The 20,245-nt window shown below is 36.8% G+C and overlaps 1 protein-coding gene across 1 annotated transcript in view; it reads left to right on the top strand.

Annotated features, from left to right (window-relative positions):
• The window catches only part of LOC127809565 (uncharacterized), an 86,090-nt gene that overhangs the window by 31,304 nt on the left and 34,541 nt on the right, over window positions 1-20,245 (top strand). Inside the window, exons 5-6 of the mRNA XM_052348439.1 lie at window positions 11,621-11,779; window positions 11,924-12,887. Of these exons, the coding sequence (XP_052204399.1) occupies window positions 11,621-11,779; window positions 11,924-12,887 (1,123 nt within the window). The remainder of the gene's footprint in view (window positions 1-11,620; window positions 11,780-11,923; window positions 12,888-20,245) is intronic.

Here is a 20,245-nt window from a genome sequence, read left to right on the forward strand (position 1 = left end):
CCTGCCTAGGCGCTCTAGGCGCTAGGCCCCAGCCTGGCGCCCGACTAGCTCCTAGCGCCTTTTAGAACACTGGATTGTATTGCCAAATTCTCAAAGAATGTATGTGAATTTCAAGAGCGGACTTCGGGGAAGATGATTGGCAGTGCTAAAGAAGGATTGGGGCTCTATCTCCTTGCTAAGATCAACTCCGAAGATAACCTAGTTCAGAACAACACCTCTTCGGTCATTCCTTCAGTTTGTTTCTCCAATTCCACCACCACTCATAATGATACAATTATGTTATGGCATTATAGATTAGGACATCCAAATTTTGTCTACCCTAGGAAATTATTTCCAACATTGTTTGAGAGTCAAAATTCACAGAAAATACATTGTGAAATCTGTCAATACTCTAAGCATGTGAGAAATAATTATCCTAGTCAAAGTTATTCTCCTTCACATCCTTTTTCTATGATCCATAGTGATGTATGGGGACCTTCTAGAGTTAAAAACATAATTGGTTCCGTTGGTTTGTTTCATTTATTGATGACCATACCCGACTTACATGGGTATTTCTTATGAAAGAAAAATCAGAAGTTGGTTTCATTTTTCAATTGTTTCATTCTATGGTGGAAAGACAATTTAATACCAAAATTCAAATCCTCAGAACCAATAATGCCTAGGAATATTTTTCTTTAATCCTTGGTTCCTATCTTTCAAATAATGGCATTATACATCAAAGTTCTTGTGTGAATACACCCCAACAAAACGGTGTAGTCGAAAGGAAAAACCGGCATATCTTAGAAGTGGCTTGTTCTTTGCTATTTTCTACAAATGTCCCTAAACATTTTTGGGGTGAAGCCATTCTCACAGTCACTTAGCTCATTAACCGGTTACCCTTTCGAACTCTAAATCATCATACTCCGAGCCAAATCCTTCTCAAATTCTATCCTCACACTCGACTGTTGTCTCATATCCCACTTAAAATCTTTGGATGTACTATTTTTGTGCATGTACACCAGCAATTCCGAAGCAAACTTGACCCTAAATCTCTTAAATGCATCTTCATCGGCTATTCTCTTCATCAAAAAGGTTACAAGTGCTACTCTCCCAAGCATAAACGAATTTTTAACTCCATGGATGTAACCTTTTTTGAACATCAATCTTATTATCCCAAAACTAATATTCAGGGGGAGAACCATTCCTATAATTCTCAAGAATATCAGTTTTGGGAAACTCTTCCTATGCAGCAACAAACTTTGCAATCTGCTGCACCCATACATCCAGATCCTCCTACCACCAAAGAATTTCAGGTCTACTCTCGAAGGAAGTCCCAACAAGAAAAAGAGCACCAATCCTGCAATCGGCCTGACCAAGAAACTAGCCCCAATTCCTCTCTAAGTGACGGTGGTAATCATCTTGGGGATAGTTTAGATAGTGCAACCACTTATGAGATTGACTGGCCTATTGCCTCATGGAAGGGCGTAAGATCTTGCACTCAGCACCCAATACACAACTATATATCCTATAAGGATCTATCATCAAAGTTTTGTGTGTTTTTATCAAATTTGAATAAGGTGCAGGTGCCAAATACAATTACAGAAGCCTTCCAACAGCCACAGTGGAAACATGTTGTTCTTGATGAAATGAATGCCTTGGAGAAAAATGGAACATGGGAGATAACCTCTCTACCTCCTAGAAAACAACCTGTCGACTGCAAGTGGATTTTTACAGTAAAGTACAAGGAAAATGGGCAGATTGACCGATTCAAAGCTCGGCTAGTAGCAAAGGGGTTCACTCAATCCTATGGTATTGATTATCAAGAGATGTTTGCTCTCGTGGCAAAGTTAAATACCATCCGAATCCTATTGTCTCTAGCTGCAAATTTAGATTGGCCTCTTCACCAACTAGATGTGAAGAATGCATTTTTAAATTGAACTCTAGAAGAAGAAGTCTACATGGAAATTCCTCATGGCTTTGAATCCAATCATATGAGAAACAAGGTATGCAAACTCAAACGATCCCTCTACGGACTCAAACAATCACCTAGAGTTTGGTTTGAGAGATTTACAAAGGTAGTTAAATAACAAGGGTACAATCAAAGTCAAGCTGATCACACACTGTTTATCAAACATACCATGGGAGGTAAATTATCCATTCTTATAATATATGTGGATGATATTATTGTTACAGGAGATAACCAACTGGAAATAAATAATCTCAAGGGCATGCTTGCAAAGGAATTTGAAATTAAGGATCTCGGAAATCTAAGGTACTTCTTGGGTATGGAGGTTGCAAGATCAAAAGAAGGTATCTCTGTATCCCAAAGAAAGTATACTCTAGACCTTCTAAAAGAAACTGGAATGTTGGGTTGCAAACCGGCTGATTCACCTATGGATCCAACTACAAAGTTAGATCTTGGCAAGGAAAGTGCACCAGTTGACAAGGGAAGGTATCAAAGATTGGTAGGAAAGTTAATATACTTATCCCACACGCGGCCTGATATAAGCTTCTCAGTAAGTTGTATTAGCCAATTTATGAATGATCCTAGAGAAGTACATATGAATGTTGTCTATCACATCTTAAAGTTTCTAAAATTGACTCTGGGAAAAGGCTTGATATTTCAAAAAACAAATAATTGAGGAATAGAAGTGTATAGTGATGCTGATTGGGCTGGTTTTGTTTGTGATAGGAGGTCAACATTTGGCTATTGTTCTTTTGTTTGGGGGAATTTAGTTACTTGGCGTAGCAAAAAACAGTCCGTGGTCACAAGTAGTAGTGCGGAGGCTAAATTTCGAGCTATCGCTCAAGGGTTTTTTGAAGGAATATGGTTGAGGAGATTATTTCAAGAACTACAAGTGGCTATCCCTAAACCAGTTCAAGTTCTATGTGACAATCAATTTGTAATCAACATTGCAAAGAACCCAGTCCATCATGATCGGACAAAACATGTTGAAATAGACCGGCATTTTATTAAAGAGAAGTTGGAAGAAGAAATGTTTCAGCTGGTATATACTCCCACTACAAATCAAGTTGTTGATATACTAACTAAAGCTCTACCGAGAAGAATTTTTGATGGAATGAGCTCCAAGCTTGGTTTGAACAACATTTTTCAACCCAAGCTTGAGGGGGAGTGTGGATAATTAAACTAAAATTCAGAAGATTTATCCTCAAGAAAATCGAGATAAAACTCCTAAAGTTTTGGAATTCTCAAAGCTGAAGATAAGGCCTAATATCTCTCCTTTTATTTAGCTTATTTTGTTTTCAGATTATCTATAAGTTTAAACTAATTATGTTTTGTAGTTTAGATAAGTTAAACTTGTACAATAGATAGGATTCCTATCTCCTAATCTTGTATAAATCAAAGTCTATCAATGAAGCTGACATAACCTCTTTTTCGATTAATTCTTCATTTTTTCTCTTCAGTAGTTAAGAAAACATAGCTAGTATGAAAAATAATTTCATGCAAAGTGATTTTTGAATAATACATAAATATAAACTTTCAATTTAAATCATGCATGATAAAAGATTTAATGAATAAAAACTCCATTAGATCATAAATAATCTACTCATAGTCCTAACATAGTGTGTGTACTCAGTTGGGCCCCACCATGGGCCTGTTTGATGCACCTAAAAACACAAAATAATCCTTATATCATGTCAATCCTCTTATAATTTAACCAAAAATTCGACTTGTGTCTTAATTCTAATATTTCTGTCAACCTAAAAAGAGCCATTCTATCCTAATTCATCATTTGGATTTAGTAGGTTTAAATTAATTTATGCCTTGTCTTAATTAAGTAAAAGTTTTATTTGTGCCATGGTAAAGAAGAAGGAAATTGGGTCAGTTTTTTGGCTATTTTAACAAGTTTTGGGTTGGGTTTCCATCATTCGGTTGGTTTCAAGCTTGAATCCCATATAACTTAGTTTTAATCCATTTTGGTCAGGGTCTTAAGCATTTGGGTCAGCTTCACTTAATCTGGATAGTGGAATTTTCATATTTAGGTCGGTTTTGTGGCTTACTGGTCTCAGGTCAGGTAACTTTTCTTGCCCTGAGCTTGATTCTCCAAGCCTTGCACATGCACAGGCCTTTGGCCAGTGGCCCCTGGGGGGGGGGGGGGGGGGAGGTGTTGGCAAGAAAGGGAGCTGATGTGGCAAAACTCTAGGGTTGAACCCCCTGGGGGGGGGTTTGAGCACCCATTTGATGGGCTTCTAATCAAAGTAAGGCCAAGATCCTTTTGGTGTATGGTTTTCCAAGCTTGGGGTCTTGGAATCCTGCACCTTTGAAGGGATTTTCATGGTTATGGAGGTTGACTGAGATCAATGGGAGGGGTTTCTGGTTCATTTTTTATGGTTAAAGATTCTACTTTTGGTTTGTTCAGTCAGATAGGTGGCCATTTCAGTGCCGAGTTCTTGCCTATTTGATTGGTGGTAGCCAAGGGTATGTCATGACCCTAAGGATTGCCCAAGGATAGATTAGTAAATATAATAGTAGGAGTTTACATTTCCTTTTGTATTTTCTGTTATAGGGCTTTGTCTTTAGCTAATAGGTAGTTGGACTGTTTGTTATATTGCACATGAGTGCATGTGGGAGGCTGTTTGGCTATATATAAGCCACAGCTGAAGATGGAAGATTATGCTTGAATTGTTTGCATGAAATTCTAATTCTCTCTCTACAATTCTCTCCAATCTCCCTCTTGTTTCTCTCTACTGCTTTCCCGCATTTATCTCTAAATTCTTCCCAATTTCTGTCCAATCTTCCCCTAATTCCCTCTGTTCTTAGACTTAGTTCTATCGAATCCTTCCGGTTGCCAATTCGAACCCTAGGTACATGACAAGGTATCACAATGAGCCTATATGTATATGAACCAACAAGGAAGACAGAAGTGAGTTACTTACCTTGCATTACAACTGCCAGCTGGAGACCATTTCCCTTTTTTTCCCCTGGTACTTATAGGTATACCTAAACCTGCCACTTCAGGTCTGCATGCGCTCAAACACACTTCTCTCTTACATTGAGCTCCTGTTTGTTCTTTCTTTGGACCATTACATGAAACTTCTCTCTCTCTCTCTCTCTCATATTCTCTTCTTTTCTTCCCCAATTTTCTGCAAATCCCTGCTGTCCTGCATCAATTTTTGTATTAGAGCATACACCCATCCATGGCACTCCATCAATTTTCTGCCATTGAAGCAACCAAAAGACTTGTAACAGCATTCTACCTCCAAGAATCCAACAAAGCCAGCTATATTGACATCAAAACTTGCACTCTAACATCTACAAAACCCATCATGGAGCAACAACAGTCCACCAACAACACACAACAATAGCAGAGCAATAACAACCATTGCCACTCCAAACCCATAAAACCTCCAGCAACAATCCAATGAATTGCGCCACCAGCTACAACACCATATCATCAAACTATCAACACCATCACTGAATCCATCAAAACAACAAAGAATCCACCTGAATAGTCTAACATCCTGATAAAACTCATCACAGCCTTTGTGGAGACCATCATTGGATCATCCGAAGTCATCGGAGCCACCATCTTCAAGTTGGTATTAGAATCCAACCATTGCAAAAGCCATCATCTCCTTCTTTGAACCATCAGGAACTTGTAGAAGTGAACACATTGGAGAATCAAAGAAATTAGAGCCATAACCATCTCCATTGAAGTCACCATATATCACCATTAGAAACACTTGTGTTCACCATTGTTGACATCAATCAAGATACACCGATGTTCTCTTGTTCACAATTGAATGCCTTGACCAACACATTCTCAAAGTTGAATGCCCCTGACCGATACCCTTGTTTAGTTGAAACCTAGACAACCCTTGTTCGATTCTTGTTACTGTCGTTAGGGAAACCAGACTCTTCTTGTCGGTTCACACCTTTGGCCTCGATGATTCATCACCATCTCGTTGTAAGTCTCTTGGCCTTGATGAATCTAGTTCATGTCAAGATGTAAAGGCTTCCCAACCCTCATTTTTTTTTTTTTTTTTATCTTTTTTCAACTTCCAAAAACTGTTTAACTTGCCATTTAATCCTTCATCCATCTCTTGTTGAATAAACCCTGATTGTTGTAATCCTAGATTAAAAGTGAGATGTGCCATAGATTTCCAATCTATGAATTGGTGCAATCTTGACGACCCATTTTGGAACCCAACCTAGATTTTAACCTTCTATTAACGCGTTAGTCCAGAAATCAATCTGCTTTGTGTTTTTTTCCCTTAAGCCCATAAACCTAATTTTGGAGATATACCTAAAATTTTGATTTCACGGCCTAACCTAGATACAACTGCCTGACCAAGCATTTTAACCCACCTTTCACCCATTATCTTATTATAGAGACCATCAACCCCACAAGCGAACCCATTACATTTAATTGTACCTCGATAGCCATCGCAACCAAATTAAAACCACATCATATCACCAATTGATCTAGCCCAATTCCTTGCAAAAACCAAGCCTACCACTATTAAAACCCATTAACTTTCTATCCCACAAGCAAAACCTATTGATAGGGCTATTACTACTAACAAAGATGTCGTATTCTTCTCTTTTTCTGGTTGAAATTTGTATTTACTCATTTAGTGTTAATTGTATTTGTGTGCTAACTTTTTGTAGACTTATCTCTACCCTGTAGTCATATTTACCCATTTACAATTTATAATCCTGTTTTTCACTAATCCCATTAAGTCATATGTTCCATATGAACAAATGCATATGATCATTATCATACCATTCATAATTGTCTTCGTTTAGATTCTGAGCTTCCCTTAAGTGGTTGACAATGTCTAGCTTTTTGTCTCACTAGTTATTTTGGTAAAAACATTTGTTGAATTCTAAATGAATTTCCAAAAATAATTACCTTATTTTTTACTGGTGCATTTGAGTCAAACCAACTAGCCCATATGCTACAGCGTGTTAAAGGCACAGAAGTCCAGTTGGGCTAGATGATTGCCTCTGAATAGGAGATACAAGCTTAAGTTGCAAAATTAACCCTAGGATTGAGATGTTTAGAACTCAATATAGGAAGTGTAGGGATAACTTTTCTCATGTGGACCATTCTTCTTCTATGAACAATAAGTTAATGGTAGATCCTCTTTCACTTAGTATGCCACTTTCAAGAGGGAAAGGAGACAAATGACTGAAACCTCAAATGTCGAGTCACAATCACAGTAAGGTTTTTGGTCAGTTATGTGCTACTTGTTTAATTATCAACCCTAATTATGAAGGACATAAAGGAGTAAGTGAAGATGAGCATCTGCAAGAACAGAACCATAAACGTAATATTGATGTATTGGATAATTTTCTAAGAAAACTGACAAAAATTGTAGTTCACTAACCCAAAAGAGGTTGAGCACAAGGTAATGGGAGAATCTTTTGTAGCAATTAAGGAAGTTCCTAAGATAATAGTAGTATTGGAAGTAATCTATCAGGGACTTGAAGAATCTCATTATGTTTCCTCTGAATTTCCTAGAATACCATTTCCTGTTCACTATCTTTAGCATGCCATAAATTTTGTCCCACGAGTGATGCTTCCTAATTTTCCTCACTATAGAAAACCAATTGAAAGTGTTGTAAAGTAAGTAATAGTTACAAGCTAATACACTTAAACTTCACAAATAGAATTATGTTATAATGCAACCTAGACCAAACCAAGCTGTACCAATCATATGTCTCACTGATATGCCATCTAACTTTGGGTTTAGCTCTATATTTAATATCAAGTACATTATTGCATGTAAAGGTCATTCTACTCTTCTAACTGATCCTTTTGTTGACCTTGATCCAGAGCCTAAAGTTCTATTACAGTTGTCCTTTTGTTACAAATTGACATTATTTTAGGTGAGCAGATTTCTTTTATTAGGGATGGACAGATTCAACATTTCCTTGTTCGCTGGGTGAATTCCCCAAATTTAGACTGCACATAGATTCCTAAGGAGCTAAATTATAGTAGCTTGACACCCAACCTCTTTGAGACACTTTATATGATAGGAACAAGTTATTCCTACTTGAGTAGGTTGGTGTTGATGACAACACTTAACCACCAGGAACTTGAGTACACTGCAGACAACAGAAGACCGTCCAACCACTTTTCTTATGGTTGGGTAATTGAGCAATGAGAATCTACACAAAACTCGTGGTTGGATTTTTTTGGTCAGTGTACAGAGAATGATGAGAAATTTGAAATATTACATTTTAATTTTTGATATTAGGTTTAGGTTTTATTTAAATTGTGGAATTTAGTTTTAGATTTCAACTTTAATTTTTAGTAAAATTTATTTAGATTTTAGTTTTATTTTTAGTAAGAGTTCTTTGGAAATTTGATTTATCCCTTTTGGATAAACCTTAGCTCATAGACAGGTAGCAATGATGTAATAGAGGTAATTATTGAATTAAAATACAATTCTTGAAATTTTTCCCTGCTGAAACTTATCGGTCTCCTGAGTCTGCCCCTCCCCACCTATATCTTCCTTTTTTTTTCCTATTGAGGGCTTGGAAGCAAATGTATTCAGACAGATTATTGTAGGTGCAAATATAGAAATTATCATATTTTGTTTATTTCTTTCCTAGTTAAATCTTTTATTATGTTTCAATTATTTAGAATCCCAATTAGGGAATTACTTAAACTTTCCTATAGGAGTAATAGACTATATAATCTCTTTGGGATGTATACTTTGGGATAGCTTTGATATTGATTTTTATGATTTCTAATTAAGTGTTCTTTGAATTTGTTCTTGTTCTTTGTTGGTTATTGCATCGATTGGTATAGGGCTTAACTTCAATCTATTAAGGTTATGTTTGGTTGGGCAGAGTCGAGGGTGAGGGAATGGGAATTATTCCCTTGAAAATGCAATTGGTTGCGTCAAAGGAATAGAATGGCCCATTCACTCCAATTGATGGAATGACTTTCTATTAACAAGTCGATGCATAGCCTACCCATTCCATGGAATGGGTACCAAAATTACATTTTTACCCTTGACTCTTTCTTCAAATTACAAATTGTCACATATTTAAGCTTGCCTTCTTCTTCTTCCAATTGATGGAATGACTTTCCATTAACAAGTCGATGCATATCCTACTCATTCCATGGAATGGGTACCAAAATTACATTTTTACCCTTGACTCTTTCTTCAAATTACAAATTGTCACATATTTAAGCTTGCCTTCTTCTTCCTCCTTCGTATCTAGATTTGGTTGTGACCTTCACTGCTGGCACTGCTGCAGCCAGATTTGGTGCCCTTCTTCCATTGCTGACTGCCTCCTTCTCCCCACAATCAGATCTAGTCACCGCCACCAGCAGCACAATCGTAACCAAAGTTGGATCTAGCCCCTTCTTTCGTCACTGACTGCCTCCTCCTTGTCTGTCTTCTGCCACCATCTGTCTTTTTCTCCCACAACCAGATCTGATCTCTACCACTGTTGCCTCTGCTGTCGACACAACTATGGCCAGATCATCTCCTATTCTTCTTCTTCTGGCACCAGGCCTTTCGCCTCCTCCTACAACCTCACAGCCTTTTTGCCTTTACATAAGTTGTGCAAATATATATTCTATAGAAGATGGAGAAAGAGATGTGCATAAGTTGGCTAAAGCAAAAAATTGAGCCAAGTGAAAGCATAAAAGATGAATATCAAGAAGTATTAGCAAATGAGGGGACAATCAGGGAGAGATGAAAGGAATATTTCTTGAAGCTACTCAATGAGTGTGAAGAAATGAATATTACATTGAGGCATCTTAATAATTTTGAAAAAATAGGAATTATATATTCTATAGAAATATTTATTTGAAATATGTGAAGCAAGTCATGAAAAAGATGAAAGTAAAATAGTTCTACTGGGTGATATCTTGATAGAAGCAAGGAAACATGTGGAATAAGAATGTAATTAATAGAACTATTCAATGTCATCCTTAATTGAAGAAAATGTTTGACAAATGAAAAAAGAATATTGTAGTTTTTACTTACATAAACAAAGGAGATGTTCAAAAATTTGAAAATTATAGAGGAATCAAGCTAATGAGTTGTACTAATAAACTTTAAGAGAGGGTAATTGAGCAAGTTAAAAAAGAGAAACCAAAACCTGTGTGATGGAAAAATCTAGAGATAAGTGAAAAAAGTTATCTATGGCATTTATAGATTTAGAAAAAAGTTTTATGACAAAGTTATCAAAAATGTTTTCTAAAGATTTTAAGGAAGAAGGCAGTTTGAGTTGCTGCTGCATATATACAAGTTATTAGAGACATGTACTATAGATGAAAAACATGAGTTAGAACTAGTAAAAGAAATACTGAGGTGTTTTATTTATAATTGGATTATAAGGGTTAACCTTGGATTCTTATCTCTTTGCTCAAGTACATCCAAGAAGGAGTCCCTCAGTGTATGTTTTACGAAGATGACATTGTCTTGTTAGATAAGGTAAAAGAGGATATGAATATTAAACTTGAGGTATGGAGGGACACCTTAGAATCCAAAACTTTTAAGTCAAGTGGATTGAAGATTGAATATATGAAATTTAAGTTTAGTAAAAATAAAAGTGGGGATGAAGATTGGGTCATTTTAAGAAAAGATTAGTTCAAATATCTTGGATCAATTGTGTAAAAGGATAGGGAGATAAGAGATTATTGAGGATGTTATTTACAAAATTAAGGCAAGATAGTTAAAATGGGAAAATGCTTTTCGTGTCTTATGTGATTAAAGAATCTCTTTAAAGCTAAAAGAGAAGTTTCACTAGATGAGTACAAGACCAGCTCTATTGTATGACATGAAATGTTAGATACGTACCAACATATGCAAAATATGATTGTGATTGAGATAAAGATGTTATGGTGGATGTGCATCTATATAAGAAAGGACAAAATTAGAAATGAGGTTATCCATAATAAAGTTGGAGTATTACCTAATAAGGATAAGATGTGTGAACTGGGGTTAAGATGGTTTGGTCATGTGACCAAAAGACCAATAGATGCTCTAGCGAGAGCAGTGCATGAAATGGAAAAAGTTTATAGCAAAAGAGGTAGCATAAGTCCAAGAAAAGCTTGGTAAGAAATTCTTACAGAAGTTATAGTTAAAGATCACAGGACATCTAGAATCCATGTATCTGACCCTAGTGGGATTAAGGTTTAGTATGTTGTGGCTGCTATGAAGTGTTTATAGTCTACATGTTCATCATGTGTCGTTATTTTGTTTTTTGCTTTTTGCTTTTTTTTTTTTTTTTTTTGTGGGGGGGGGGGGGGGGGGGGGGGGGGTGCTTGCCTTCTGCCTATGAGAAACTACGCATCACAGAGTGTTGTAGTATCCTCTTAACTTAGTGGATATATCAAGTCTTCTAGTTTTGAAATTGACCAACTCAAGTGACCCATCAAGAAAAACTGGAATGCTCCCAGCCGGGGGGGGGAATTAGCTTAGAGGTTTTTGATTCTCTATGCACCTAAACCTGTATCTATTAGCGTGGGTTTGTGACAGATGGATAAGCCTACAATCAAATAGTATCCATTTTCAACATTTAATGCTGCTTAAGTCATTAGATATAGAATTCATGTAGCTGGCCCCACCTAGTGGGATTAAGGCTTTTGTTGTTTATGTTGTAGTGCTGCTCATGCCATTCCCCTTTGTGATTCTTCCTTTGCAGAGTCCTGTGGAGTTCAAGAATTCTAGAGAGCTTAGTTGTTGTCATAGACAGACCTTGGGAAAAGCAACTTCCAGCCACCACCGAACACGAGATGGTGAGGTTTGCCAAGTTAAATCTGCTGAGAAGTCATCAAACCCTTTGTTGAATAACTCGCATCAGGTATGCTCTTTCCATGTTCCAGATAGCAACTTGGAGACCTCTGATGTATGTTTTAGACAGCCTTCAATGGGATATTGTTGTATTAATGCCTTGAATGTTGTTCTAATTGTGATTGATCCTTTTTTTTTTTCCCATGAATGGAAGGTATCTCTCAATAATAGAGGCATTCACAGTTGTTTTGGTACGGTGAGCATCTCACAGGACAAAAACATGGATATGCAGTCATTGTTTGACATTGAGGAATTGCAAGACAAGGAGTTGGAGGAGGCACAAGAGCACCGGCGTCAGTGTGAAATTGAAGAAAGAAATGCTTTAAGAGCTTATCGTAATGCCCAAAGAGCTTTGATTGAGGCTAATGCTAGATGCTCTTATCTCTACCAGAAAAGAGAACTTTATGGAGCTCATGTTCAATCTGCAATAATGGAGAATCTGGGTCTGTTCTGGTCCTCTGGATTACATAATTGTGCTCAAGCTGGGCAAAATCCCCCAAATAACATGTCTGAAGATAATATGCATCAATTGCCTTCATCTAGCCAGCAAATGCAGGCTGAATTCAATGTCCATAATCAGCAAGGCCATCTTTCAAACATCCAAACTGCCAACAATGCTCTTCAAATTGTATCAGATCAGCAAGCTGATGGTCATGACTTCACTTCTAATCCTTGCAGTGAGCCTGATACAAGTATGTGTGAGCATAGTAAAGATGATATGATGGCAGATGGAGTGTGCTCTCCATGCAGTAATTTTAATGCATCTGCAGATGAAGATGAAGAGATGTTTTCATTTGACCAAAAATCTGTACATTTGAGCCGTGATTGTCAGAGAAAGGAGCAGAATTTTGGTGGAAGGGCAATGAATATGAATGATGAGGCAAGAAGAAACTTTTCTCTTGATGGCTCTCAAGATTCATTACTTCTTGAAGCAACCTTAAGGTCTCAACTCTTTGCTAGGCTAGCAACTAAAGGACTGTCAAAGAAGGATCAAACTGATAACACGGAGACTGCCATGGGAACTGGGCTTGAACATGGCGGTGCTGCTACGAAAGCAGAAAAAAGTGTCAAGAATGTGCCATTCTCTATGGTGCAAAGCCAAAGATCTGTCTCGGGAGGTAGCTTTTTATCAAGATTTTTTTTTTGAGTTATCTTTTGGTATAGAGGCTAAGTAGTAATGTCAGATTTAGAATTGCATGCTCAGTAAAGAGGAAAAAGATCTATGTGTATCTTGCTTTCTTATACCTCTTGCATTTGTACATATTTATTCTTATATTGTACAAAATGTTATTTCTGACTTGTATCAACATAAATTGGTTTTTAATTTAGTTCACCATTGATGTTACTTGACTGAAAGAGATGAGACGCCATGAACACATCTTCTATTGTCTAACATGTACTGGATACAGGGAAGCTGGTAAACTATGTTTCTTCGAAAAACTTTTTTGGGGAAATATGTTAAAACATTTTTTTTTTTTTTGTCTTTTTCCCTTTCATTTGGCATGCTCTGGTAGGTGATTTTGCAAAACATGATATATATATATGTGTGTGTGTGTGTGTGTGTATGTATTGGGTTGGGGCAGGATTGCACATGTGAAGCTTTTGTGTTTAGTAGTGGATATGTTGAACTTGCCTAGTCCAATGGGGAAGCTTGTCAAGTACCGCCTACTCCAGGAGTCTGAGCAAGAACATGAATCAAAATACAATAGAAAAGACAAAACAACAGCAGCAACAACACCACGTCTTAATCTCAGTAGGCGGATCGAGTTCATGAATTTTAGACCTCCAACCATCTTTGTCCAGAGCCATATATTTTATGTGATGTTTAAGGTCATTATATTTTATGTCGTGTTTAAGGGTTTCCCATCAATTTTTCTTTGGTCTTTTTCTCCCTTTTTTGCTATAAACATTCTCCATTTCATTCACTTGCCCCGTAGGTGCCTTTTTCAGTCTTCTTCTTCTCACAAAAGACAAATAAACATTAAATAATAATAGTAAATAATAGAATGGTTCTCTTTAAATGAGTTTAAAATTTTTTATACTGAAACAGTACCTTTAAATGGTATAATGTGCTCAGGAGGGAGCCACAATATAGTAGCATTTTGAGATATTTTTGTAATGACATGGTGTAAATTTGCAAACAAAAATAGTAACTGGAGTGAACAACAGAGAGAGAGATTCGAGAACTGATGCTAATTTCAGAATATTCAGAATACTTGAAAACAGAAGAGTTGCTGCTTATATACTCAGCAGCTGAAATGAAAATGCGCTAACATAAGTCGCACATAGCAGTAAGAAATTAAGCTAGCTAGGACTACCGACATTCACAGCAAACAATATAATTAGCAGAGGAGAAAATAATAAGAAGCAAAGCACAGCTTGCTTCAAGTAATACTTCCTTTCACATTCCCCCTCAATTGTGACTCTCCTTTGTCAAGTTGTCTGTTTGTAGAGTCATCAAAGCTTGAGGCTGATTGTATAGGTGACTTCTTGAGATTGAGCCTTTCACATAAAAATCTGAATCTGCTACCAAGTAGTCCCTTAGTAAAAATATCAGCCAACTGATGTAACGAAGGCACACACCGAATTTCAACAATGCCATTTTCAACCTTTTCTCTTACAAAGTGAACATCAATTTCAATGTGTTTGGTGCGAGAGTGGAATACTGGGTTTTCCGCAATACTCTTTGCAGCCATATTATCACTCCACACTATAGGAGTAGAACCACAACTATAACCCAACTTCAAAAACAAAGATTGCAGCCATAAGATTTTAGTTACTCCTTGAGCTATGACTCTATATTCTGCCTTTCTAACTGATTTAGCCACTACTGTTTGCTTCCGAGAGCTCCAAACAATCAGATTCTAACTAAGGAAAAAACACATATTCCACTTGTAGATCGCCTTCTGACTTTGCAACCAACATGACCTACATCTGTATAGACTACCAAAGGTAAATCAATAGGAGCTGGTGCAAAGAATAAACCTAGATTCAAAGTACCCTTGATATATCGTAGAAGTCATTTACAAGCCACCCAGTGTTGTTGTTTCGGTGAAGACAAAAATTGACTAAGTTTGTTTGCAGCAAATGACAAATCTGGTCTAGTATAAGTCAAATATTAAAGCCAATGATAGTACGATAAAGTGATGGGTGATCAAACACCTCACCCTCATCAGCTAAGGAATTAGTGGAATTCATAGGTGTGTCACTGGGTTTACAGTCCATCATACTAGCCTTTGTCAACAAATCTGAGCATATTTGGACTGAGTAAGATAAATTCCAGCGTTAGTTTGATGAGCTTCAAATCCAAGAAAATAATGCACAGAACCCCAAGTCTTGAGAGCAAAATTTTTATCCAAATCATGAATAAAATCTGAAATAGCTTGAGAATTTGAGCTAGTCACCAAAATATCATCTACATAGATCAAGACGAACATGACAAATTGAGAGGCGTGTTTAATAAAGAGAGATGCATCAGACACTGATCTCACAAAACTCCATGACTGAAGAGCAACTCGCAACTTGATATACCAAGCTCTAGGGGCCTGTTTAAGGCCATAAAGAGATTTCCTTAACCAGCAAACATGTGAGGGAGAATTCCTACCCTCAAAATCCTCACGCTGAGACATATATACCTCCTCTGTCAAGTCACCATTCAAAAATGCATATAATCCACACCAGGCGTTTGAAGAAATCCTTTGGCTACTAACTGAGCCTTGAATTTAAGAACTTATCCATCAGGATTGTACTTAACTCTATACACCCATTTACATCCAATGAGATTCATACTATCAGAATAAGGAACCAGCTCCCAAGTACCATTATGTTTTAATGTTGTAAACTCCTCTGTCATAGCCTTAACCCATCTTGGGTCTAAGAAGGCCTCATGTACAGAACTAGGAACTAAGGAACTGGTTAGGGCATGAGGAGAAGTCAATTGAAGTTGTTTGGCCTTGGACCTAGTAAGCATAGGATTAGTAGAAGGCTGAGGTGGAGTTGTGTATTTAGAAACACATTGTATAGGTTGAGAACAAGGGTGAGGTATAGACAATACAGGTTGAGGATTAATAGGAGAATTAGTAACCTGATGAGAAAGAAACCTTGTGGACTGAGAAGAAGTTGAGTTTGACAAGGAAGAAGACTCAGGTTGTGCTACTCCAAGAGAGGTTGACAAAGGAATCGATTCAAAATATGAAGTTGAAAAACTGGGAGAACAAGACTTAGAAACAGAATTAGAAGTAAATAGTGATAGGAATGGAAAATCATCAGGATTAAACTGAACATGTAGAGAAACATACACTAGGTCAGATGGATGCAAGCATTTATATCCTAGGCGGGCCGGGCCGGGCCGGGCCAGTTGATGTGCTGGCCCACAGGCTATTTTGGTGGGCCGGGCCGTGGGCCACATATTGCTAGCCCGCCACGGCCCTCATTTTGCTAGGCGGGTCGGCCCGGCCCATCCCGTTTGCTACAGTAACGGGCCGGGCTATGAGGCGGGCCGGCCCATGGGCCGCCCCGGCCCATTTCCCATCTCTAGATGGGTGTAAGGACATGTGAAACGAGGCTAGATCCCACAATTATGAAGATAATGCAAAAACACCTTAAATTCTCCCCCATTATCAGTTTGTAAAGCCTTAAGCTTCGTTTGAAATTGGATTTCAACAAGTTTGTGAAGATTTTGAAGATGGAAAGGGCATCTGATTTAAGTTTCAATGGGTATAGCGAGGTATATCGTGAATAAGCATCCACAAATATGATATAATACTGATATCCTTTAATGGACAATCCAAGAGACGAACCCCACAAATTAGAGTAAACTAATTCTAGAGGCTTAGTGACTGTAATTGGACAATCAACAAAAGGTAATTGTCTAAGCTTGCCAACTTTACAAGAATCGCAGAAAATAACTCTTGAACAAGAAGAAGGCAAATGTATTTTATTAAGAATCAAATGCAGTACATTGGAAGATGGGTGCCCTAACTTGGCATGCCACCTATGATATAATTGTTCTTTACATGCTAACTGAACATCAGGAGACAATCCATGACAAAATGGAAACGGTCTCTTACATTTATTTTCAAAAGAAAAAGTACTTTGCAAAGAAGATGTACTGCAAGCTATAGGCTGAGACTTAATAGACTGGGATGAGGAAGATGAAGCAGCAGGAGCAAGTGCTGAACTTAGTTGGTACAACCCATCCTTAAGATGTCCTAGGAGTAGCACTGCCCCGGTACTCTTGTCCTTAATCAAACAAGAACTAGAATTAAACTCGGCAACAAGGTCATACTCTCTAGTTAGTTGAGACACACTGATTAAGTTCCTCTTCATGTTAGGGACATGTAAGACATTGGGTAAGGAAATAGAAGAAGCAGGTTTAGTTTGAGCATACAAATGTCCAATTCTTATATGGGAAATTGACAGTTGCTTACCGTTTCCAACAAAAACACATTCATTGCCATTGTAAGGCGAATGAAGTGAAAGATTTCCAAGATTAGAAGTTATATGATTTGTAGCTCCAGAATCAACGAGCCAAACAGGATCTGTGAAAGATGACTTTGGTAGAGAGGCATTATCAATAGGCTGTGAAAAATGGTTGTAAGGAGTCTGTGAAAACTGATTATAAGAAGTTCCTAAAATAGAACCTAGCTCATTCATGTAGACCTCATTAGAACCATTTAGGGAAGTTGAATAAGCTTGAGTATTTGATTGGGAAACCATTTGAGGCCATCCAACATTTTGATTATACACAAAACTCCTCTGAAGGTTGCTATCAAACTCATGATAGCACTTGTCAACAAAGTGGCTTGGTTTACCACACAGTTGGCAGTAAATTCTCTTTCCACACATTCTGTTTTCTTTCTACTTAATTTAAATCCCTTAGGTTGCGTTCTCTTTACTGTTTTCAAGTCATTTTTAATTTTCAATTTTCTAAAATAATGAAAACGCGTTCTCTTTGCTGTTTTTAAAAATACATTTTTGAAAACAAAAAAAAAAATTGTAAAGAAAACTCAAAACAACAAAAAGTTATTTTGAGTGTTTTCATCAAAAACAAACTCTAAACTCAAAATACATCTATTTATTTATTTATTCATATTTTATTATTGTAATGGAAAAAAAATATTACAAAATTCATTAACTTTAAAATGTATATATTTTTTAATAATATATTAACATTAAATATTTATAATTTACTTAATAATCAAATTTATTGAATAAAATATCATTAAAAAAATATTTTCAAAATTTCAAAGACAACGCGTTTTCTAATTTTCTGTTTTGAAAAATAGTTTTTCAAAATGACAAAGAGAACGCGTTTTCAATTTTCTAAAATCAGATTATCAAAATAGAAAACTGAAAATAAATTCAAAACTCAAAACTGAAAATTGAAAAGCAAAGAGAACGCAGCCTTAGATTCTAAATTGTTTCTCCACAACTCAAGCTTAATGTTTACTCATTTTTTTGTTTCATCCACCAACACTATGTCGTCTGCAAATAGCATACACTATGGCACATCTGTCTGAATATCTTTAGTGAGTTCATCTATTACTAGGGCAAATAAGTATGGACTTAGTGCAGAACTTTGATGCAGTCCTATTGTAGTTGTAAATGGTTCAGTATCCCCTCCGCATGTTCTGACCCTTGTTTCTACACCATGATACATGTCCTTAAGGGCTTGTATATAGGCTATTTTGACTCCTTTCTTCACTAGAACCCTCCATAATACTTCTCTAGGGACCCTATCATAGGCCTTTTCTAGATCTATAAACACCATATGTAGGTACTTCTGATGATCTCGATACCTTTCCATTAGACGCCTTAGTAAATATATAGCTTCCATTGTTGACCTACCAGGCATGAAACCAAACTGATTTTCTGACACCTTTGTTTCCTTTCTGAGCCTCTGCTCTATTACTCTCTCTCAGAGTTTCATGGCATGACTCATTAACTTAATTCCTCTATAATTTTCACAATTTTGAACATATCCTTTGTTCTTGTATATAGGAACCAAAGTACTATTCTTCCACTCATCTGGCATCTTTTTTTATTTAAGAATGGCGTTAAATAGTTGCGTTAGCCAGGAGATGCCCTCTTCTCCCATGCATTTCCATGCTTCTATTGGTATATTATCCGGTCCCACTGCCTTATGATTTTTCATCTTTTTTAATGCCTGTCTTATTTCATTTGAACTTATGCGTCGATAGAATGTGTAGCTCACATTCCCTTCAGAGTTACTAAGATGTCCCAACCTAACTCTTGTGTCACCACCATCATTGAATAATTTTGTGAAATACTCCTTCCATCTCTCCTTAATCGCTCCCTCATTTATTAAAACATTTTGATTGTCATCTTTTATGCATTTCACTTGATTTAAATCCCGTATTTTTCTTTCTCTTGCTTTAACTAATTTATATATATCCCTTTCTCCATCTTTTGTATCAAGTCGTTTATATAGATTATCATATGTTTTTTATCTTGCTTCACTAACAGCTCTTTTTGCTGTCTTTTTTGCTTCTTTATAATTTTTTTGATTTTCTTCATTGTTGCATTGATATACCGCCTTATAGCAAGTTTTCTTATTTTTAATTTTCAATTGTACTTCTTCATTCCACCACCAAGACTCCTTAAGGTTAGGGGCTCTACCATTTGTCTCTTCAAGGACTACCTTTGTCATGCTTCTCAGAGCATTAGCCAGTTCTTTCCACATTTGGTTTGTCTATCTTTCTCCATTCCATTCCCTTCTACCCCTTAATTTTTCTTTGAAGATTAGTTGTTTCTCCTCTTTTAAATTCCACCACCTGATTCTTGGATTTTGTTTTATGTGATTTTTTCTCTTCCAATTTCTTACTTGGACGTCAAGTACTAGAAGTCTATGTTGAGTAGTCAAACACTCTCCCGGTATCACCTTACAATTCCTACAACATAACCGATCCTCTTGTCTCACGAGGAAGTAATCTATTTGGGTGCTTGAGGTGATATTTTTATATGTGATTAAGTGTTCGTCCCGTTTTTTGAACCTAGTATTGGTTATAATGAGCCCATATGCCATAGCAAAATCTAGGATAGATTTACCCTCATTATTAATTTTCCCGAATCCATACCCTCCGTGTACCTCTCTATATCCGTTTCCGTCTCTACCCACGTGCCCATTTAAGTCACCTCCTATAATCACTTTCTCTCCTCTTGGTATCATTTGTATGAGTCCCTCTAGGTCCTCCCAGAATTTTGCTTTTATCTCATCACCTAACCCCGCTTGTGGTGCATATATACTAAAGATATTCATAGTCATTCTTCCTAGACTAATCTTCACCATAATAATCCTATCCCCTATTCTCTTTACATTCACTACCTCATCTATTAAGCTTTTATCCATAATAATCCCCACTCCATTTTTCGCTCGATCAGTTCCTGTATACCATATTTTATATCCAGCTTCTGATAAAGTTTTTGCTTTTTTCCCTACCTATCTCGTCTCTTG

Source organism: Diospyros lotus, chromosome 9, assembly GCF_014633365.1.
Source record: "Diospyros lotus cultivar Yz01 chromosome 9, ASM1463336v1, whole genome shotgun sequence".
Classification (NCBI taxonomy): domain Eukaryota; kingdom Viridiplantae; phylum Streptophyta; class Magnoliopsida; order Ericales; family Ebenaceae; genus Diospyros; species Diospyros lotus.